This window comes from Podarcis cretensis (assembly GCF_951804945.1).
Source record: "Podarcis cretensis genome assembly, chromosome: 16".
Lineage (NCBI taxonomy): Eukaryota > Metazoa > Chordata > Lepidosauria > Squamata > Lacertidae > Podarcis > Podarcis cretensis.
Window position 1 is genome coordinate 19,425,452 of NC_137186.1, and position 23,870 is coordinate 19,449,321.

A 23,870-nucleotide genomic window follows, 5' to 3' on the forward strand; every position below is an offset into this window, starting at 1 on the left:
TCTAATTTTCCACGGTGGTTAACCCAATCCAGTTCAAGTTGTGGAACTGCCATCAATCCAGCACCATTTAGAGGCAGTTATGTATTGGAATTTGAAAGTAGAGCAGGCAATTCATGTTGCCAAGCTCACCTGAATGAAAAAAAAAAATGCAAATAATTTTGATTAGGGTGGTTTTTGTTTTTTGAAAAACACCCAGATGCCTGCACAAAACTGCAATGCAGAATGAAGCCACTTCAGCTTCAAGGGTAGGTTGGAAAGTCCCAAGTAAAACTGACAGTGTCCCCTTTAGCAGAGCATTGTCTTTTGAATGTTAAGTTAAGAACCTAGGAGGTGATCGCCCTTCATCTTAACCCCTTCTTCTTCCAATTCCAGGACAATACACATTTTGTCATCATTTAAAGCAACACCTTCACCCCCAGCTCCCTCCCTTCAGACATGGATCATAGTCACTTGTTACATTCAGCAGAATGCAGTTTGGGTTTTTGCCAAAATAAAAAAATGGTAGAGCTGCAGGGCTGTGTGTACTCTCTGAAAGTAGGGATAAAGTATAAGGGGTGGAATTTGGCATCATGAGAAATTAGGATCCAAGGAGGTTTCCCAATGGGACAACATGGGAGGGAGTATAGGTAGCCACAGCCCAACCTCCTCTGGCCAAGGGATGAAGCTTTGGTGTTGCGCTTAGATAGCCCTGTGATCCCCAAGGCTAACAGCTATGTCAAATAATTTTTGCAAAATCTGGGGTGGAATCTGAAGGGATTCTGTTTAGCACAAGAGCACACCCAGCCCTGTCAGTGGATGACTTGAGGGCCATGTAGGACAAATCAATAGGACAGTATTTGGGGGGGAGAAAAAGAGGGGATGGCTTCCATCAGGAAGCATGTTATGTGATGACAAAAGTCATGTTTCCTGCAACGTATCATACATGGATAAAAATTGAGAAGCTCTCATCTTCTAGAACCATCTATAAGAAGCTGCAAAGTTTCTTGTTTCCAACGTTTCCTTCTAAATAAGGGTCCAAGAAGTGTAAGCATATGTAAAAACGGGAATGGGAAGGAGAGCATATACCGTGTGCGTATGTGTGTGTACATACACACACACACACACACACTTAATGCATATAACTCTTTTATTTTTAATCCACCCCTCTGAATCTTGGCAATTTGGCATCCATGTAGCAACTTGAAAAAACCTGACTACATTACGTTGCTGGGGGCGTTGAAATTGGCAGGGAAGCGAGTTTGAGTGCTTGTCTCTCCAATTCCCAACAGTTTGATAAAGTATCCTATGTAACAAAAGCAGGAGTCAAATGTCTTGAAATGATTAAGGATGTTTAACAAGGCAATTCAATATTATTTTTTCTTTCTTTTTTTTTTTTGAGCATGTGTCTGTTTGCTTCATTGTGAAAAAAATATAATATATAAAACTAGGGCAACCTCAGGAAGATCCAGATGAGGACAGCAAAAAGAGGTTTTGGTCCATAAGGATATACTCTTATTTTATCTCTTTATTTGATTTTGTGTAACAAAAGTTTTGGTCCATTTTAAAAAGACGACAAAATTATATATAAACATGTTAATTCGTATATATATATTTTTTGCTTTCTGTCGGGTTGTGGGTTTGTTTTAAGTGGGCTTCGCTGCCAGTATTGCATGATCATCTTTCTTAGGTTTTGGTGCGAAATTGTCGTTGTTGAAATGAAGAGAAACAAAGGAAGGAAAAAACAAGGCTTGTCTTTTTGAATGAATGTTTGAAATTGCATCGCTTGGCAAGTGCGGGGAGCGAAATGCAGAAACCTGGATGTCAACCCTCACCAAATCCCCCTTGAGTGGGAATACGGAAGCGTTGATTTGTGGTGTGGGGGGTTTGTTTTTGGAAAATACCCTGTTAGTGACTCCTGATTCTTATTAGATGAATCCCTGCTCAAATAGGAAAAAGAAAAATCAAAGTTCAAAAGAGTTTTGTGGTGGCTCAGAAGATTCAGAATGGAAAAATAAAACGGTGGCCAGGAGGATTTTATCTCGGGGCTCTTCTAACACCCCCATTTCCCCATTTCACTGGCTCTAATATTATTTTTCATTTTAATTTTTTTTCTTAGGAAAAAAATAGAGGAAAAAGAATATAAAGATCTTTAGCTGCTTCTTTTTCTTTTTAAGTGTTTTGAGGTAATACAGTTGTGCCCTCGTTTGATCAGGTTCCCAGAGGCTGATGGTTTCTCTCATTATTCTTTCTTGTTTCCCTTCCTGATTTACTTCTTTCTGAGCTTTTCATCCACCAGGCAGGTTGAAGGGCCCAGCAACTTCATACCACGTTCAGACCAAGACCAAGGCTGGGTTTGCGGGATGAGAAGACGACCCCTGACCTGTCCAGTAATGACTTCTCTCTGTTGCCGGCAGAAACCACAGGCCCTGCCCCAAAATGCCACCACATCGTACCTCCCACGTTGCTTGAGAATCACTTGCGTGTGTGTTAAAGAGTTTCTCAATTTAAAAATGACACTACAAGGCTTTATAGTGTAGTGATTACCTTCCCAAATATTCCTGGCTTCTCCATTTTAATTTTATCATCATCTTTATTATTTTCTTTAAAAATAACCCTACATTGCTCCTAAAATAATTTCTTTCTTCTCCTTTAAATTAATTTCATTTTGTTTTTTCCCCTAATTCGTTCATTCTTCAAATTATTTCATATCTGTATTTTTCTCTCGCTCTCTGCTGTCCCCTCCCTCCCGTCCTGTCACCCACTCCAGTTCCCCCTATGTTGTCTTTTTCCCCCTCTCTCAATCTCTCTCTCTATCTTTCTCTCTCTTAAGAAAATATTCTAATGGCCTGAGTGGCTGCTGCATGGCACACGGGGCATTCTGGGTCAGTCCGCTCACAGATCCGCACGGCACACTCCATGCAGAAGAGGTTGTGGCCACAGGGGACCAGAGCTGCCGTCACCTCACTCTCAAAGCACACCATGCACTCCCGGCTGCTGGAGATGGACGTCCGGGTGGCAGCAGAAGCACCCAGTTTGGAAAACCCTTGCAAAGGCTCCCCCTGAGACCTTCTAGGAAGCCCAGAGAGGGTAGGCTCTTGTATAGATGAGGATGGGGAGCGGTGTGAGTTGGGATGGATGGTGCCAGTATTGCTAGATCGCTGCTGCTTGGAGAAGAGGACCGAGACAGGGTTGGTGTTCTCCTGCCCAGCCCACAAAGGAGCACCAGACTCTGGCACGCCGTAATACAGATCTTGTTTGTTGACACCATAGTTGGGGAAGAGGTAACTGTAATTGAAATCGTTTTGGTCATTCAGCCGGGGTGTCTCATAGGCAGGGTCCACAGAGCAGTCGCCAATGCACCCGAGGCTGTTCTGACGGAAGGTGGAGAGAGGCTTGCATCCAGGGGCTGGAGTGTGAACCCGCCAGGCCTCTGAGTATCGGTTCTCCATGCCTGAGTCAGGACTGCTGGACAGGAAGTCATTCTCGTTGTTGTATTCTAGGATCTTGCCTGTCCGGACGGCTATATGAGTTTCAATCTCCTCTCGGGCCCGCTCCACGTTGCCTGGGGCTCCTGTGATTTCGAAGACAGGGTCCCGGTCCCGGCTGGGTGTGATGATGTAGGTGTTGGTCTGCTGCTGGATCCGCTTGATGGTAGCTCCTTTAGGCCCCACCACTAAGCCTACCACGCGGTATGGGACCCGGACCCGGATGGTGACTTGCCCCGGCAAGGTTGGAGCACTGCCGAAGGTGGTGCCAGCCTTGTTACGAGAAGCGCGGATCATGGAGAAGTGCTCGGCTGCAGAAATAATTTCCCTCCTTGCCATGGCGACATCCTCCCTCCGCCCAGTCACCATGAAGACAGGCTCTTCCCCACGTACTGGAGTCTTGATGTAGGTGTTAGTCTTTGCCCTCAGAGCTTTGATTTTGCAACCTTTAAAGACAGAAAAGAAACAAAGCATATACGAGTTAGTTCTGAAAGGCACTGAGGATGTGTGCAATGTACAGTTCTGGCCACCACAAAGTCCTTAAAGATGACATTGAAGAATCGGAGAAGGGACAGAAAAGAGTAACCAAAACGATCAGTGCGCTGGAGCAACTACCCTAGAAGGAAAGATTACAATGTTTTGGGCTTTTTAGTTTAGCAAAAAGACAACTAACGGGCTTAGGAAATGATGCACCATGTGGAAAAATGGGAAAGAACTAACTCTGTGGTAGCCCCTAAATTGTGGAACTCCCTCCCCACAGAGGTGAGTCTGGCACCTTCAATATTCCAGAGAATACTGAAGACACATCTCTTTACCCTGGCTTTTGACACAAAGTGTATATTTTCAGGACCCACCTTATTTTTATGATTGAAACTAGTTTTAAAGTGTTTTTAATAGGCCTCAGAGAAGATTATTTCTTCAGACAACAACTAAGGGGATTTGTTGGAGAAATGTGTGCTGATAACCACTATTTTATGTGGCTTTAGGAATGTAAGAAGAGCCTGTGCTGGATCAGACCAAAGTTCCATCTATTCCAGTCAATGGGAAGGAGGGCATGAAGGCAGGAGCCCCCTCCCCAGCAACTAGTTTTCAATGGCAGACTGCCTCTCATGTTGAATGTTATACAGAATCCTTATTGGGATCGGACAAAGTTATGGAAGAGAGATTTTCAATCTCCATTTGCCATGATAACAAAATCAAGTCTCCATGTTCAAAGGTAGTTTGCCTCCAAATACCAGTGGCTGGGGCAGGTCACTGTGGGGAACTGGACTAGCTGATGCTTTGGTCTGATCCAGCAAGACAGTCTCTTGGAATGCTGTGAGTAAGGTAGCATTTCCCCCCCCCCCTAGGGCTGGATCTAGACACATCAAAGAAGCGTTTCAGTTAAACGTGTTGTAAATTTAAACAGGGAAAACAGGTAGAGAAAAATGGGAGTCCACATCACCATCTGGTGGCACAATGTTATATCGCATATACAACACATGTAAATTGTTTTTTCTTTACCAATCTAGCTGAGTCCTAGGTTACATTTCTTCTTTCCAATGCTAATATTCCATGATTTGTTCCCCACAAGCAAAATGCACCCATATGATGTCATCATCAAAATGCTGCCCCATATTACTTTCTTACTAAATCTCTAGTTTCTTTTTCTATGGAAAATCTTATAATTCCCTCCCCCCCCCCCATAGTAAATCTGGTTTAAACTGGAATGGGGAGGGGGTAGATATTGGATTTTGATTAGGATGATGTCATGTGGATGCTGTAAAAAGCACTGACTCCGCAAGAAACTACTGGATGTAAGTGCCCTAAGTCCTTACTTTTGACTAACCCATGGAGGATCGGTGGCTACCAAGCATGTTAGCTATGTACTACCTCCAGTATTGGAACCAGTGCACCTCTGAATACCAGCAACTGGGAATCACAAGTTTGGAGAGATCACCTGGATGCAATTCTTTGTCCCACGTATGAGGCCATTTCAAGCACAACTGCATTTTATAAAAGGTCTGATGAATGCTAGTGAAGGTGGCAGAAAAAAGAAAATCCCACGGATGGGAAAATTCCCAAGGATGGGAAATCTGTGGCTCTCCAGGTGTTGCTGGACCCTCATCATACCTCATCATTAGCCATGTTGGCTGGCGGTTTATGGGAGCTGGAGAACAAGAACATTGTTAAACTACAACTCCCACAATCCCTGACCAGTGGCCCTGCTGGCAATGGCTGATGGAAGCTGTAGTCCAGCAACTCCCAGAGGGCCAAAAGTTCCCCATCCCTGCCCTTATGGCATAACATCATTAAACAAAGAAACGAAAAGTAGGATGTTCGAAGATGAAATATCCTAGAGACAAAAACTTATTTCTTCCCTCCTCTGTATTCATGGAACTAGGATAAATAATTTAACCCAAGAAAGACTTGAGGTAAGGTATGTATTCAGAAATTCCAGTCTAGATGGCAAGCACTGGCAGAAAGCCAGAGAGCCCCACTCACTGCTGCTTTGCGCCTTGGGAGGATACAAATGCAGTGCAGTTGGGGGGAGGGGGGAATGCTGCCCCTAATGGACTGATCTCTCTCTCTCACTGCACCGAAAGGATCAATTTCATTGGGGCCGGGAATCTGCATTGTGAAAATCTGCCGCCGTCCAGGGCCTGTTTAGGAGACAAAACAGCGGCGACCCGATTCTTCTTCCCAGATGTGTTCAGCTAAGATAGACACAGAGGCCCTCTCTGATTTAATGGGTAGTAGTGGTGGTAGTGGCTGAGCGGAGCTAGAGGGAGGAAGAGCAATGAAAGAGCCCTCGTGTAATAGGAAAGGTGAAACAAAGGGGTGATGGAGACGGAGAGACAAAGGATGGGGAAGCCCATGCTGGGCGCAGATGGGAAGGAAACCAAGGCAGAGATGTAATTGGGGACAAATGTTGCTGCACAAGGCTCTCTGGGGAGGGGGGAGAAAGGGATGCAGGCAGGGTAAAAAATAAAAAAGAGGAGGTGGGACGCTGCAGACCAAAAGGCAAAAGGGACCCTGACAAGGAGAGCGTAGAGGAGGAAAGGGGGAGGGGGAATCAAGGAACAGACAAAAGGAGGCAGGCAGGCAACCATGGGTGGGGGAGGCTGTGACTGGCCCAGAAACAGGACAAAGGGTGCCGCAGAGTCAGACAGATGGAGGGAACCCTTCCTCTTGAAACAGAGTTGGAGGGAGGGGAGACCCCCCCTACATGAAGGAAACAAGAAGTACACATCCCTGCAGATTCTGCCCCATTCTCCCAGCCCAAGCAGGCACACTACTTAGTAGGTGAGCTGAAGACAATATTGATGCCAACCTCTTTGCACGTGGAAGTGATCTAGAGAAATTGTTAACTTTTCTTGCTAGGTTTTGCCTGGCAGGGCTGGACTCGTGAATGCTTGCCACCTTGTCATGTATGTTGTTTCTGCCTTGTCCCAGGAAATTGCCTCAAAGTGGAATGAATAGGGTGCGGAGCTGCAAACATGACTTGATGGAGGAATGCTTGCAAGAACAAGTTTGCTGTGTTGAAAGTCCCCCATACTCCAAAGAAGCCTTAAAAATGGAATCCCTTTCCAAGTAATTGCACACCTGCAATGTGGCCCGAGTTACTAATTCAACTCAATTTTTGTAACATAACCGTTTCAGAGCTTGTTTTCCTCTGCTGTGAATTTGGACTGAATTGTTGGGGTAGGTTTTCCCACCCATTATATCCATACTCAGAACATATCGGCAGTACAGTCTTGAACGGATTTTATAGTCATTTCCACGCTCTGGGCATCTGTAGTTCTGATATAGGGGTTTGAGACTCTCTCGCCAAACTACAATTCCCAGGATACTCTGTGTTTTTGTGGGGAGGGACACATGACAACCAAATTGGTATAAAACCAATATACGTTGGTGAAGTAGATGTTCTCTCAACCTCAAGTGGAGCTGTGGGATCTTCCCCCACTTCTAAACAAGAACTCGTTAATTAAGGGCCTTGTTAATTAGGGAACCAAGCCATATAGCAAAGCTTTTTGAGTTCCAGCGTGCCAAAAAGCAAAGAAAAAAACCATTCGTAGAATCATAGAGTTGGAAGGGACCTTGAGGGTCATCTAGTCCAACCCCTTGCAATGTAGAAATCTCAGCACAGGGTCCCTCATCTAGTTTGAAACCATACCAGAGCCTGCTTAGCTAGCAGTTTTATTACTACACCACTAGGAGCATGAAAGTGAGAGAAATTGTGTGCACATCTGAATTGTTTGTTTCTCTGGACATCTCAAATGACCATGAAGACCTGTATGATTAGGCCTTGTTCCTGGGGCCAATATAGATGCAATGGGAAGAGCATGATATATTTAAACACTAAACTACCCCTGTTATGTATCAAGTGAGTGTGTCTGTGCAAGTTTAAAAGCAAAAGGAGGTGAGGAATGCTGAACTCTCTCTACTTGGAGCTGAGAGAGAGGCTGTAGAGAAGCACACCATAAGATGGGGGCTCACATGTTTGCCCTGACCCATTTTAAGAACAGGACCCCACCCCCATTCCTGCTCCTATGTGGTTGGGGTAGTGCTAGGTCAGGACACACACAACAGCTGCCATCATGTCAAGTTTGGCCCTAAATGAAGTAGGTTGTACCATTTCAGGCTGCAGCTCATGTAACTGAATGCTCCCTGTACGTAGAAACCTAGCATGTCAAGTAGAAATGAAGACGGAGACCCTTCTAATTGACACAATAGTGCAGTAAGCCAAGCTTTGTAAATCCACAAGTTACTTTACTGCATGAAATATCTTTTAAAATAATCTCATGAACTCCACACTCATCTCTGTCTTGCCTTCTAAGGATGTTTGGTCTCTTAGAAGTCAAGACTCTCCACAATTGCATCCGAACAAGTGCACTTAAATGCACTAATAAATGTATGCACATGGACACAAGCAATCTGTCACAGTCAGTTCGTACCTACAGCCAGAACAATTGTTAGGTTATACATTCTGATGCACATTTTGAAGTCTTTAAAAATAAAGACTTAAGATCAGTTTAATCATGTTCAGCAGGTGATATGACAGGGGGGGGGGCTGTCCTCCTGTAGTTGGAGAGCAAAAGTGTTGCAGTTACTTCCCTGTTTTCCTGCACAATGTTGTCTATAGAAGTACACAATGAAACCTAATGTAAACACAAACATCAGTCAAAATCAGGATAAACAAACTCAGCATCAATAACAATAGTCTGGGAAAGGTTTTGGTTGGTGGAAGAACAAAGGAAATAGCTTGGTGGATTTTCCCAGGCAGTGAATTCCGAAGGATGGGTGCTATAATGGGAAATGCCCTGTGTCAGATCCCAGCCTCTTGCTTCTTGTAAATTTGGAGTTGCAAGGGGGTGGGGAGAGAGAGAGTGGGTTTGAGATAAAAAGATAGAGAGAAGGATGAAATCAAACAGGAGACAAACAGAGGGGACGATACCAGCTTGACAGGGGCCCAGTTCAAGGGTAAAGCACCAGCATTGCATGCAGAAGATCCCAGCTCAACTCCTTGACATCTCTATTTAAACAAACCTTATGTGGCTAAGAAAGGAAATGCCTTTTCCTGCGACCTTGGGACAGCCACTGTCAATTAGAGGAGGCAGCACTGGGCTAGTGACCTGGTTCTGCATTAGGCAGCTTCTTCTGTTCATAGAAATAAACAGGAAGGTGAAAATCAGCAGTGCGATCCTACATGGCATGTTATAGGCTTGTCTCCAGCCTGGAAAGGCTAAAGATTACTCTTTTAAGGATCTAATTGTTCATAGGTTCAAAGCAGTTACTTGCAAATACTTATAATTTAGCCAGTGCTGTTTGGACTTCCATTTTTCCTTTGGTGAGTGAGGGAATGTATGTCTTGATTTATACTGTGGGCTGCTTGACACTGCAACAAAGCCAGATACATAGGGAGCCTGAGGTGATCCTAGGGAGGTTGCAGCACCCCGATATTACCATGATGTTTTCAAACACCTGTTTGTCATATTCACACTTCATTTTTCTCAGTGTTCAGAATATTTCTCAGGTGTGCATCCATTCTACAAAGTATAATCAAAATCCCTTTACTTGGCCAGACAGAGGCGGGCATCTTGAAAATCTTAACCCTGGCTTGCAGCACAGGCTGAATAATAATTAGAACGATTCCTTTATGAAATAAACATATCTAGGCAAGGGGGGGAAATCCTATTATGCTCCTACAGACTTTGTAAAAATAAATAAAGGTTATATATATCTGCTGTACAGTTAACACATTTGGGGGGGGGGGGTTAAGCTAAACAAAACCTGGAGATGATGAAGATTATTATTATCATTAAAGCATGTGCTACAGATCGCCAGCCAACCATTGGAATATCTGTGCCTCACTGCATTGCCAGTGTAAACTGTTGTTGCATGAAAAAACGGCACTGCCAGCAGCAGCAGCAGCAGCAGCCAGGCGCGGATCTTGAATGTATTGCAGTACAGTAGAAAGTGGGTGTGTCGCTGTCGGGGTGGTCATCTTGGACACATGTTTTCCATGCCTGACCAGGAAGGGGAGGGGGTGACAACAGGAAAGGAAGCATGGGCAGGTGCAAAGTATAGGGGGAGGGGTCCTGAGGCAAAGGCGTTGGGTTGTTTTGGGGGGGGGAGGAAATTGAATTAAGCTGAGCTTCAGGAGACAATTTCCTACTGCCCTAGATTCTCAGCCAGGCTGATCTGCAGGACCAAGGTTTGCTTGAATTTACTAGAAATTTCACATGCTCATTCAAGGACTTTTCTTCCTCCTCAGTGCACACTCCCCACTCTGGTCTGCCCCTGCGTGGTTTTGTTCACATTACTAAGAGGCACTCAGGTTGGCAATCTATTTTGGCTCTAGATCTACTGTATTGCAATGGAAGACATTGAATGAGTTGGGCCTGCCTCAGTGGGGCATCCGTTATTTCACTGGTCACAGTGGGAGTTCTGGACCTGATTACCTGATGGAGGTATTGGGGCTGCTTGTGCACTGTGATTCTGCAAAAGCGCAGCATACAGTATTAGCTGCAAATTAACATTCCTAAGAATCTGAGCGCTCTCTCTCTGTTTTAAAGAAAGTATCTGGCTGTTGGGGTTATGAGTATTTGCTTCATAGTGAAACTCAGAGGGCTGGCAAATTGCTGGTTAAAGTTTTCAGAGGTTGGAATTGCCAGGATGCAGAATGCAGCTTCTCTTGGTACAGACCTGCAGTTACTATGGCACAGAATACACACACACTATCCAGAGCAATGGCCTTAATCTCTTCTGGAAATGAAGCCGTAATTTAAAAGGAACCCTCTCCTAGTGGAATAATCTCAGTGACTACCACAAGATCCATTGTTTGTAAAACATTGACTAATTTGTATGTTAAGCGGGGAGAAAAACAAAAACCAGGTCTGCCACTGAGTTGCAGCAGATCTCTGGTGTGTATACCAGTATGGTAGCAGGGCTTTTCAAAACACTGCTTTGTAGCTTTCATGCTTTAACCCAGGACTGTTGATTTCAAATGTGTTTATTCACTCACTGAGCAGATACCTGGAGGTCAGGCCTTTAACCCCCTCCCCCCAGTGTGCACAAATAAATCAATTCCACCAGGATTTGACACCAAATTGATAATCCCACTGTTTAGGGTTGCCAGGTGACTAGCTGCTGTAGCCCAGCTGACAGAAAAGAAATAGGTGAGGCTCCTTTTCCCTACCCCAAAATACTTTTTTAAAAGTGGTGAACTGAATATATAGCTTTTGTTTTCATTTCTATCTTGCAAAAGAACGCATTTGCAGCATATTACACTTCTTCCAATGATCTACTAAAAATCATTGGCCCCTGCTCTGTACTGCCTGGGTCCTCCTCTGGGCTCTGCCCTAGTTTGATTTCAAGAATGGCGTGCACACACACACAAACAACACTGAACAATTATTGCATGTCACCTGTTCTTAATAATTTATAGCATCAATCTTCATCTGGTGGGTCAGAGGAACCCTCAAGTGAGTCACATCCTGGTTGCAGGTGGGTCACTGGTCACACCATGACACTGCCACCATTTTCTTTGCACTTATTTTGGTATAAAGGTGTTTTTCCTTTGCATTTTGTCTTCTTTTAAAAAACTCAAAAGACAAGGAAACAAAACATACAGAAAAAAGCTAAGCACACAGGGAAGACAACTTATGGTTACATTTAACTGGGAGTCAATCCCACTTAATACTACTTCCAAGGAAACATGCTTTGCATTGAGCTGCGCGGATAGGTTCGGAGTATGACCATACTAGGTTTTCGGTACGGTTGACCCATGAAATTTTGCTGCCTGAGGCAAATAACAAGATGGTGCCCCTTCCCAATTCAATGTATAGAAAGCCACTGGACTAACACTGAAATCTGACTTCAGCAATGGTAACAGGTTAGCTGGTCAGATTAAGGGGCCTAGAACAGGCTGTGTGGCAACAAAGGGGAATTCAAGAAAAGCAATTATGAGCTGCTGATACTCAGCAGCTTCTGTCACCTGAGGCAGATGCCTCACTCTGCCTTATAGTAGAGCTAGCCGTGGTTTTAGCCTGTGTCAAAATAAATAAATAAATAAATAAATAAATAAATACTGTCCACTCAGATATTGCTTGACTATTAATACTCATTTAGCATCTACAATACCATCTACAGTAGTGCATATTGTTTTTAATTCCTTCACTTTGGCGTTACATGTCTTTTATTGTTTTAGGATGATTGTTTATTGCTTTTGTGAACTGCTTTGGATATTTTTTTATTTGTGTTTTCAATAGATGGATAAATTAAATAAAAGGTTGCAGCCAAGTGGTTGAAAGAGGCACAAAATTTTGAAGTTGACTGCCTCAGCCAGCGTCAGGAGCTGGTGACCTCTGGCAGGCTCAGCCCAAGACTTCCAGGCCCACCTCAAGTGAATGAGTGGTCACAGTGCTGAAGAGCCACTGCAGCTGCGCTCACCCCCTTGCTCTAGCCCTCGAAGGGACATAGTGAGGGCTGGGCCTACCAGGCTCAATTTTGGCCACCATGAAAGAAGGAAGAAACCTGATACGGGGGACCACCACCTGGAAGGAGAACAGGCAAGCACTGACCAAGCGGTGGCTGCTGCTTTTCTTCCTCAATGCTGCTGGGCCATGTGCATGGTGGCTCTTGGGGCAAGTTTGCTGATAAGAAGGTCCCACGACCATTAATGGCATCCTGTTGGGCCCCCTCCAAAAAGATGGAGGCTAGCCCAACCGGTCAATTTATAGAACTGTGCTCTCCAGGGGCTGTGTATTTTTTTTTTTTTTAGTCTGGAGGTTTGCATCTTCTAAGCACAATACAGTGGTACCTCGGGTTACATACGCTTCAGGTTACAGACTTCGCTAACCCAGAAATAGTACCTCGGGTTAAGAACTTTGCTTCAGGATGAGAACAGAAATTATGCAGCGGCAGCGTGGCAGCAGCGGGAGTCCCCATTAGCTAAAGTGGTGCTTCAGGTTAAGAACAGTTTCAGGTTAAGAACGGACTTCCAGAACGAATTAAGTATTAACCTGAGGTACCACTGTACTCTTTTTATTAGCTAAGAAAAAAAGAGGGTGGAGCATAAGAAGGCAAAGCAGAAAGACATGGGGAGAGCCTGAAAAATGGTGAGGAGAAAGAGAAGTAGGAAAATACAACCTTAAAATGAAATTAGTATAGTGAAAAGAAAAAAGAAAAATGGATCCCAAGTTGCAGGTTAGAATTAAAGATGGGTCATGGTATGAAAATGCTGCTTTAGAGTGCATGGCAAGAAAGGGAGGGTGATGAGATGCTCTTTCTATCAGTTTCTGAGCCCCAAATATATTTCAGTCATTTGAGTAGCAGTTGGGGTGGACCCTAAAACATCCCAATAAAGCTTTATGTCTGACATCTCTTTCATAACCCATCTGGAGGAAGACAAGAGCTGTTTTCAAAAGGTAGAAGTGTATCACTTGCATGGGGCCTATGCTCTTGCACCCAAACATATACAGTCATGCCTCATGTTGCGTCCGCTTCAGGTTACGTTTTTTCAAATTGCGTCCTGCGGCAACCCAGAAGTACCAGAACGGTTACTTCTGGGTTTTGCCGCTCACATACGCGCAGAAGTGCTAAATCGCGCTGTGCGCATACGCAGACACGGCGCTTCTGGATGCAAACGCTTCAAGTTGCAGACGTGCTTTCAGGATGGATTATGTCTGCAACTCGAGGTTCCACTGTACAGCCTCCTAAACATGTGATCTGTGACTCTCCATTTTCCAGAGAGAAGCCTATATGTGTTTGGGTGCACATGCACAGGTTCCTGAAAAGATTACCTCAGAACACGGGGAGCTTGCAGGGTGTAACCAGAGACAGGACATTCTCAATGGTGGCACCCTCGCAATTCCCTCCCAAGGGAAATCAGGAGGTCTCCCTATTTACTTGAATTCAAGAAACATCTAAAGACTTTCTTATATGTCCAGACTTTTGGCTGATAATTTTATGAAGTTTTTACTTTTGCCTGTGGTGTGTGCTGCTTTTAATTGTTCTTGTGTAATTTTATTTCTGTGAGATGCCCTGGGCTCCCTTTGGAAGGGCAGGCTATGAATTTGATACAAACAAACACCCACCCACCCCATGTGCTCATTAGTGAACAAAAAATGTATGAAAAGGGCCAAGCCCTCTGGGAAAGCTGGTTTCACTCAGGTTCTCTTATACAGGCATGCAAGAAAGCCATTAAAACCCAGCTACCATGTTCTGTGGGCAATTTTGAGGGACTGGTTTGGCCCTTCAGAACCTTCTGGAAGGGAATTGTGATCCAGCCTCCGATGTTGTGGTGCCTCCACATGAGGTAAACATGAGGTAAAAATGAAAATATAAGAGGGTCCCAGGACTCTTATGTTCTCAAACCCTCTCAGGACACAACTTCTATAGAGAATTGGGAGAGGGCTGAATAAATGGGAGCTGAGGAAAAGACTCAGAAAGGGCTAGAGACACGTATAGAGGTCTGAGAAAACCAAATTAAAGTTGCAATGTGAAGGAAATAACAGCCCCACCCTGCTGAAGCTAGTCCACCCTCAGAATTCTGTCAGGACCTCTTTTCAGAATTGATTCATACTTCACAAGCCTATGCTCTTTTCTTTCTTTCTTTTGATATGCTGCCTTGCTGCCAAATGAGTTCACAATTTTGAAATACTAAAACAAATGAATGGTATAAAATACAAAGCAACAGGCTTCTCTCAGTCTGAGGACGAATCCACACCATACATTTAAAGTGCTAGGATATCATTATAAACCAGGAGAATCCTGGGAGCTGTAGCCTGTTAAGGGTGCTGAGAGTTTTTAGGAGGCCACAAATTCCCCTCACAGAGCTACAACTCCCAGAGTGAAGAGGAATTGATTGCTGGGTGGAGTTTTGCCTGCTTTTTTTTCTAATTCTACTTATTTTGCAGTGTGTGTAGATGTTTCGCTTTGCTGTAGGTGTTCTGAGTATCAGCAGTTTTCTTCCATTAAATGAATATTTTGTGGTGTCCATGGATTTCTGAGATTTCCCAGTGTGTCTCCAGGCCCATAAGTGTTGGGGGCCTGTTTTAAACAACAACCACCACCCCAAAACACATACATTTAACAAATGTGAATTATCCATGTGACAAACCCAGGTTTGCAAACCTAAGTGTCAAACACATGGTTTTGCTTCACACATACACGTATATTACATACACTTCATTAGTGAACACTTGAAGTTTGGCAGCTGAAATGTATAAACTGGCAAGTATTGTTTAAAGATAGTGTGAGGTGAAATGGAGGTTCTGCCTGTGACAACCCGCTTGATTTGTTATCATGTGTGAACCGTCTCATTCAGAAGCTAGTACTGGCAGCTTTCTGGTGAATATACTTTCAATGGCAAGTTGGGAATTGCTATGTTACAATATGAACAACCATCCAGAATTCTCCTCAAGATGTGGAGAATGTGCAACTGGCTCTCAGGTGTGACTCAGAGGCTCTGGTAAAAATCAGCTTTCTGGGACTTACTATCGTCAAAAAAGTTATATTTGTTGAAATACATGTGATAAAATTTGGCATGTATACCTAATAATAATAAGGTGTGAAGCAGGCAATAGTACTGTACTGTTATCTTTTCCTTGCTGTGACACATGGGATCTGATATACCAGGGGTGAGAAACAAATGCAAATGTTACTTTTGTACATTAGGGTATTTTCTTCACACGCTCACACACCCCTTGCTATCTTTCATTGAAGCAAGGAGGAGACATTATTAGAGTTCAAGGACACATTCCAGCAAGGCATTAAAACACTTAGGGTACAAAACAAAGCCAGTGAGAGTTTGGCTCCTGTGGAAAAAGTCCCAGAAATAGAGGCTTAGGGGCCACATTTGTCCTCCAGGCTGGAGATTCCTCACTTCTACCTTACACGTATAGAAACCTGAAATAAGATTTGCCTATCTTTTTCTCATGAGCACCACTTAAATTTCTAGAAAAATAGGTCTCAGGGTTCAAATTTGCTGGAAATGCCACTTGCCGATTTGGAATACACCCTTCACCAATCCCTAAAGTCCAAGGACAACGTAACTATTCACTGTCAAAGGAAATGCATTTTACATATGTGAAGGAAATGCTCCCTGCACCTTCTCAACAGCACTTTCATCCATTTTTACCACATGCATTCTAGAGCTGAGTCTTGGCACTAGAAAAAAAAAGCCAGGTCTAAGTAAGCCAAGTACAAAATTACGCCAATTTTGTCTAGAACTGGTGACTTTTTTCCCTTTTCCACTCTCTATACTAGATTTCACCAACCTGGTGCCCTCCAGGTGTTTTTGGACTGCAACTTCCACCAGCTCATGCCAGCATAGTATTGGTGCAACTCCCTTTCCCTCAAATAGCACTAGGGGAGTCCCACTCTAGTTGTGAGGGTTGCTGTAAAGATAACCAAGATAACATAACTGAAACACTTTATAAATCCTAAGTATTATTGTTAAAGAAGAAAGCATTATTTTGTTGCAATCATGAGGTCTAGAAACATTTTTTTAAATGTCCCACACCCTGCTATTTGTGCCGTTCAATCCACTTTGTGTTTCACAGGAGTAAGCTCTAGGATTCTCCTGGGAAGTTTTCTGGTTTTGTGCTTGAGGAGAACAACCAAAGTTAAACTTAGCAATTTATTTGCCATACTACACAACTGCAGAAGAGGTGGCTCCTGTTAAACTTAGGTCATGGTATATAAATCACTGGTGAAGGTATGTGCAAAAGTGAGTGTGGGAAAAAGCTAAGACCAAACCATGGTGACTTGGGCTGGCTGAAGCATCATTCACAGCCTGGCATGCTCCACCCATTATGCTGTGCAGAGAAAACAGGGTTTTGACTTGCAGTGGGCGGGGGTATAGTGCTACCACCTTCAGCCACAATGCCAAGGAGGATAATTTCACCAATAGTATGGTTTCTGCTAAAAGTCAATGAAGTTACAGCTTTCCAAATAACTCCACCACTTTGACTGAAATGTTCTATCTATATACTGTATTACATGACACTATCACCACATCATTAATCCACTGGGCTGAACAAAGGCCTCCTGCACTCAAAGTCATGCATCTCATGATGGCTCCAGCAGTCCCTATTAAAAAAATAGTGAGGTCCTTCTTTGGCTGTTCTTTACGCACCTGAATATTCAAGATCTATGTGATCAGATAAAGAGCTATACTGCTTCAAAATGCTCAGTAAATGGATGCAATGCAAAGACAAAGAGTTGTATTCAACGCTAGTTCTACTCAGAGTAGCCATGTTTATGTTACTAGACATGACTAACTTAGGGTCATTAATTTTAGTGGGTCTACTGAGTAGGACATAGTTGACTACAACCCATAGCATGCCAGCAAGAAGGCAAGGACAGAACCCTTCTCCTTTACATACTAGATTTCCACAGGGAGGTGTTTTACTTGTTATCAAGCTCAAGATTCACACAACCTTCATTCTGAAGGGACAGAGGGTTGTACTGCATGATTCTCCTAACGTTTAGCTCAGCCCATAAGATAACACATTCAGTCTCATGTTCCATCACCAGTTTTAAGACCAACCCAGAGCGCCCACTGTCTATGCACCAAGTCCATGCAGAAAGGCTACGTGGAGGGTTGCCTCACAGCAATGGAACTGTTTTTCTATAAAATGTCTATAAAATGTATTTTCCCCGAAAGGCTTGAAACTCTTCAGTGGCTGTTAACTAGGTATTTGGTAAATTGAACCTGTTTCCACAAACATTTGCTTTTTGTGCATTTGTATATCTTTAACACCTTGTTTTTCCTTATGTACTATTTCCCTGCCCAGGAGCTGCTGAGCTGGAGCAGGGTGGAGATCAGGATGGATAATTAAAGAATTAATAATTAAATAAAGTGCCCTTGGCAGATGCCTGCACTCAGAATATGAACTTATCTTGCATCCTTTATAAATCCCGTAACTTGAAGGGTCGTGTTGTTTTGCTCCATGATTAAGTCGAGAGCATACAAGCAGCTCTTTTAAAAACACAGTTTCCATGGAGCGTGCATATGCTCCAAGCAGAACTTTGCCTCTCATGGTGCCTTTTGCACAAAACAGATCCATGCTTGGGTACCTTTCCCAAAAACCTAGATTGGGGGGGGGGGCAGGTCACAGTTTTTGCTCATCAAAAATAGCTACACCTGATTTTCATTTTTACATTTAGGAATGGAGGACTCCTGGACTCTTTATTCCTGAAGCCCAGGATGTGGGAATGGAAATCAACCCCATTGTCAATATACTTTCAAGGGCAACAGGGAGGCAAATCAGTGGGTATTTATGCTGCTAATTAAAAATGCTGTTTAGCAATATCACTGAATGGCCCCCTTTAACATAGATGATAAGCCATCCCTACACTGGATATTTTAACAATCTATGCTTTGATTTGATGAAGAAAGCTACTTAAGCAAAGGAAAACCATGATTGTATTTAACCTGGGAGTAGATTAATGAAGGCCAAACATTTATTTTGAGCATGCTGAATATTTGCATTTTTATACCCTTGTAGGTTTTTTTTAATAGCCCCCATCTTCTGCTTCAACTAGCCATGCCTAAATTTAGTTTTCTCACTCACTCACTCACTCGAAGACTTCAAGCCAGTAGATATTCTAGTAATTCTCTGTTCTGTGGCAAAATCTAAAATGGAAGGGTTTCGTGGTAGCAAAACAAGATGCTGCTATTGTGCTCTCTGGGGTAACCCTGTTGACCCACACTCGATAGGCGGAGGGTGTGTGTGTTATTGGCACGGTATAGAGCAGTGTGCTTAGAAAAGGCTGGAAGCCATGGTGTCTGCCTTTGGCAAAATGGATTGGTTAGATTTTCCAAAGATACCCAATAGCAGGCCCCATGAAGAACAATGGGGCTGAGAACCCTTTCTTTGTTGAGGTGAAGGGGGATGTGGTGGAGCCCTTTTCAGAGCCAGCCTTCAGGAACCTAGCCTTTCCTGAGCGATGCAGACACCGCAACTTCCATCCCAGGCCTTGTTAGTTTATCTGCTTTTGAGTTTCAGGTTTGGGGCAGTGCAAAAGCAGTCCCACTCCATGGGAAATAAAAGAAACAAAAAGATTTTGAGCAGTGCTGGTGCACGTGAACTGAGGAGCTGTCTCATACCTGTTTATTAGGGTTCTAAAACTGTGGGAGGAAGCCCACCTCTCCTCTTGAGGAAAAGCCATTACTTTCCACCAGCCCCCTCTAAGCGCACTGCCGTATGCCATGCACACACCCCCTTCGCCTGCCGAGTGTGGGTCAGCAGGGTTACCCCAGAGAACACAACAGCAGCATCTTATTTTGCAGCTATGCAACCCTTCCATTTTGGATTTGGCTTAAAAGGCAATTTTAAAAACAACACACACACACCTTTCCACACACCCCCTCTAAGAACCCAGCATAATTAAACAAAGAGAGGCCCATCTTTCGCTGCAATGCACCTCACACCAGTTCTTCGCCTGCGCCACCAGTGTTGAGCACCTGGGCAAAACAGGACTTGTGGTAGTGTGTCAATGTGGACAATGAACAAGATAAGGAAGAGGTGGGCACCTTCAGTGGGTGCACACCCACCCACCCACCCTTTCATGTGTTGCTCCATGCGACCTTGCTCTCCCCCCCCCCCCCATTTTTCTTTGCAGAGGTTTTGAATGAACTCTAACTGACTTTGGGAATGGAGGAAAGGTTTGGTTTGGTTTATTCCCTGGGGAAGGTTGGAGATAGTGGCTTTACAACCAGGTCAGTGCCGATACACAGTCTCAGAAAGGTGTTGCTCCCATGGATATGGGGGTGAAGGCTCCTCCCAGCTGCTGAGCCCCAAAGTCTCTAACAGTTTGTTTTGTTTGTAGGAGGAAGACCTGCCATTGCCAGCTCCATTGTTCTAATAACATGGCTCTGGTTTTTGGGGTGAATCATCCTTTCACTCCTCTGCCCCATAATCCTGCCCCCCTCTGCCACACAATTCACAACTGAAACCCCATTTCCTTTCTTCCCTCCCAAGAGGCCCTAGAAAACTTCCCCACTCATTGTGGTACATACAACTGGGAGTTGCGACCACATCTCCAGGGCTGACAACACACACACACACACACACACACACACACACACACACACGAGTATTAACAACAACAACTCAATGTGGAGACCCCCCCTTTTGAAACAAGGCAACTTTAGCAGACTCTGGCACCTTTGTGTTGACGAAGATGAGGGGGGCGGTAGACAATTTATTGGCCATCTTCCTCCTGGGGTATGGATAGGACATAACACACACATGGGGTGTAATTTTGTTTTTTTAGGGCTCTCAGCTATTGTCTATCATGTAGCGAGAGCACCACTTAAAAAAAGCCACAGGATAGAAAAGTGTGCATAAATGAAGACAAAAGGAGGGCTTCTAAAACATAAACTGTCGTCTCTACACAAGCACGCACACAAACACAGGCCACATATTTCTATAACAAGTTCAACTTTCATTAATCTGTTTTTCAATCCTTTATTAGGCTCCAAGCATTCGCCTCCTTTCTGCACACACATACAGCCCTGCGCACCAGCCACTATTACAGTCCAGAAGAGAACCACACCCCCTTTTGCTTCCAGAAATGCACTCAACAAAAGGGGGGATTTTCTCAGCCTTCCCCACGGAGTCCCTAGCACCAGCCCTTTGAAAATGGCAAGTGCACCAAATCTTCAAGACGGAGACTGTAATATTTTTAAGACCAGAAAGATACAATACAGATCTGGATGCAATTAAAAGTAACAGGCGTGTTTTCACAGTGTCTTGGGGGCACTTCAGATTTTGCATTTCCATTTTTGAAAAACAGAGCGAGAGACAAGACAGAAAGCACACACACAGAGAGAGGAACTTTCTGCCATTTTCCCCTCCTATAAATTTAATGCATTTTATTTATTATCTAGCTTAGAGCGATAGAATCCCCAGTGCTTTTTATTTCTACAGTGCACCCTAGGGCTAGTAAAATGTATGGATTTGTAACCCTTTCTCAAAAGACATCCATTGCCTTTCCCCCCATGCCTGATGGAGAAGGACCCCACCCCCATTTCCACCCCCTGCAGTGGCTATTATTCATCTTAAGTGTGAGATGAGAAAATCTAGCAAGTGGCCCTGGAAATGATTTATACAAAGCAAAGGCAGCTACGAAGTGGGCGTGGGGGTGTGGTGTGTGAAACACTATTTAACTTTGCATCCACTGATGTCCCCCTCATCTGAGGCAGGTCAACATTAAGTGTCTCAGTGGGAACAAGAGTAGTGGGTTTTTTGCGAGGCTAGAGGAAAGGGCAAGTTGAACTTTTTTGAGAAGGGGGGGGGGGAGAAGAGAGAGAGAGAGAGATGGCGGGTGGAGGAAAAGAAGAGGGATAAAGGAAAGTCTGAAAGAAACAGGAGTGACGGGGAAGAAGGGGGTGCAGCAGGGAGAGAGCTGGAAAGGCCGGATAAAAGAAAGGAGCAGAAAACGAAAGAGGGGTGAGAAGGGCAACATCACCACCGCAAGAAAGACGTGAGGTGGGGTGTGGAAGACAGGACAGAAGTGGGGTACTGGGATGAAGGTTCTCAGACAAAACTGGGAAAGACGTGGCGGGAGGGGGGGAGAAGAGGCCAGAAAAACAAGTGCAGCGACGGTAGCAACAGCAGCAGCAGGAGGAAAAGACTTACTGGAGGCACAAAGAAAGGAAGGAGGGAGGGAGGGCGAGGAGGCGAACATCAGTGGAGGGGGAGAACGGTGGGACTCGGGACAAAGGAGGGGCGGGAGGAAGAAAGAAGAAAGAAAGATGGAAGGAAAGAAGGAACGAGGAAGAAAGATAAAGAGGGGGGAACCGGTGGAGAGAGAGAGAGAACTAGGAGGAAGAAGAGCGGAGGGGGGAGTGGCACTTGACAAAGACTGGAGAGCAGAGAGAGAGGGAGAAAGCGGAGGGGGTGCGCAAGAAGAAAGAAGGACCCCCGTCCGGCGCAACGCCTGCCCAGCCAGCTAGCCAGCCGGGAGGCGGTGAGGGCGCGCTGCTGGCGGGCGGACTGGGGTTGCGCAGACAATGGGCAACGCGGAGGAGCGCGGCCCCCTCCCCACTGCAGTCCCGTCCGGCGAGCCTCTCTCGCGCGCGGAGCGCTCACCTTGCCTGCCCACGATCTCGGCCACGTGCTCGGAGCTGGGCACCGGGACGCACTCGGTGGTGTTGGAGCTGCTCTTGAGGCGCAGCTCGGCTTCTTTGTACAGGACGCAGAGCTTGCCGGCCTCGGCGGCGGCGGCGCCAGTCGGAGGCGCGGGTGGCGGCGGCGGCGGAGGTGGGATCACGGCCACCGCCGCCGCCGAGGAGCCTTTGGGAGCCGCCTGCGACGGGGGCTGCTGCTGCTGCGCTGCTGAAACTGGCGGAGGAGGAGGAGGAGGAGGCGGCGGCGGCTGTGGCAGGGGCGCTTGAGGCGGCTGGGGCTGCTGCTGCGGCGGGGGCGGCGCCGGGGGCTGCGCCGGCTGGTTGCTGCTGCCGTCCTCCACCGACCCGCCACCGACCCCCAGGGCCGAGGCGGAGGGCGCGGCGGCGGCCGAAGGCTCCCCCAAGCCCAGTAGGCAGAGCTGGTCCAGGGCCAGCTGCAGCGCCCGGTCATCCTCCAGCAGCGCCCTGTCCTTGCTGCTCCCTGGGAAGCAGCCCAGATCCCCGAAGCCCCCGTTCCTTTCCATTATCCCTGACACTACCAGGCTAGGCATGGCTAACAAAGGCTGGGGAGAAAGGGGGGTGGGGGGGCGCGGCGGCGGCGGCGAGATGGTGATGATGAGGATGGGGCTCGCTGCTGCTGCTGCTGCCTTTGCTGCTGCTGCTGCTGCCGCTTGGATGGGGAGGGGGCGGGTGGGTGGGAGAGGAGGAGGAGGAGGGGGAAACAAAGAGCCTGCTAGAGAGGAGGGGGGAGAGGCACAAAGAGGTAGGGGGGAGGCGAGAGAAAGAGGGAGAGACCCCCGCCCACCTCCCCTCTTTTCCCTGCTGGCCAAGCCCCCTTTCTCCCTCCCCCCTCCCCTCCACCCCGACCCCTCTCTTTTTCTTTCTTGCCGATTCTCTCTCTCTCGGTTCCTTTGCTGTAACCTGATCCCTTCTGCCCAGTGTGGCTCTTGGGCGCACAAAGATCCCCCTCTCTTTCCCCTTTTTCTTTTTAAAATGCTCTTGCTGTGCTGTCGCGCAGACTCCGCCTGGCTGCCGAAGTGGGTGTGGAGATGGAGAGAAAGAAAGAGAGAGCTAGTCGGGGTGGGGGGGGGGGGCGACGGCAAAAAAAAAAAAAGCAGGAGCGGGGGGGGGGAATCCGGCGGGATGGAAAAGCCCCCAAGTCACCCCTGCGCGCGCGCTTGCGAAGGAGCCAGCAAAAGGCACGGTGAAGGGAGCGCCTGAGTCCCGGCGAGGAGCAGGACGAGTCGATCGCGGCACCAGCAACAGCAGGAGAGGGGCGGAGGGAGAGCGAGAGAAGTCTCTTTTGTTTTAAATTCCCTGGCTGCAGCGTGAAACTGACACTCAGGAAGAGGGAGGCCCGGGGGCTGATGGGGGATGTAGTTCCGCGCGGCGGGGAAGGCGCACACACCCCCTTTTCTCGCTCTGGCGGCGGCCTGAGTGCGCTGCCGGGAGGGAAGGACGGGAGCGGGAAGGGGGGGGGGAATCGAGAAGGAAACAAAGAGAAGTTAAAGAGACTGAGGTGGAAGGGAGATCGGGAGAGGGCCACTGCACAGTGCATGGAGAGCAAACGGCTTTGCATGCCGAAGGTGCCAGGTTCAATCTCCGGCTAGGGCCGGGAACGAGCCCAGCTTGAAACTCCCGGAGAGCAGTACAGATGACACTGACCTCGGTGTGACGTAGTATAAAGGAGCTTCCTGTTTAAATCAGCCCCTTGCTCAGAGCCATGCGGACTAGAACCTTACTCTTTATTTTGTGGGGAAGGGCCATAGCTCAGTAGC

At 46.1% G+C, this 23,870-nt stretch overlaps 1 protein-coding gene and 1 long non-coding RNA gene across 2 annotated transcripts; one reads left to right on the forward strand and one right to left on the reverse strand.

The window, feature by feature from the left end:
- Nucleotides 1-1,124: 1,124 nt before the first annotated feature.
- On the reverse strand, nucleotides 1,125-22,730 carry MEX3A (mex-3 RNA binding family member A). Its single transcript, XM_079956813.1, has 2 exons — nucleotides 22,055-22,730; nucleotides 1,125-3,910 (listed from the first exon to the last, which is right to left on the reverse strand). The coding sequence occupies exons 1-2, from the start codon at nucleotides 22,641-22,643 to the stop codon at nucleotides 2,805-2,807; spliced, it is 1,695 nt and encodes a 564-aa protein (XP_079812939.1). The 5' UTR covers nucleotides 22,644-22,730; the 3' UTR covers nucleotides 1,125-2,804.
- LOC307205130 lies at nucleotides 13,712-21,591 on the forward strand. The gene is made up of 3 exons (XR_013833896.1): nucleotides 13,712-14,265; nucleotides 18,123-18,225; nucleotides 19,788-21,591. It is a non-coding gene; the product is annotated as an uncharacterized lncRNA (long non-coding RNA).
- Nucleotides 22,731-23,870: the final 1,140 nt, after the last annotated feature.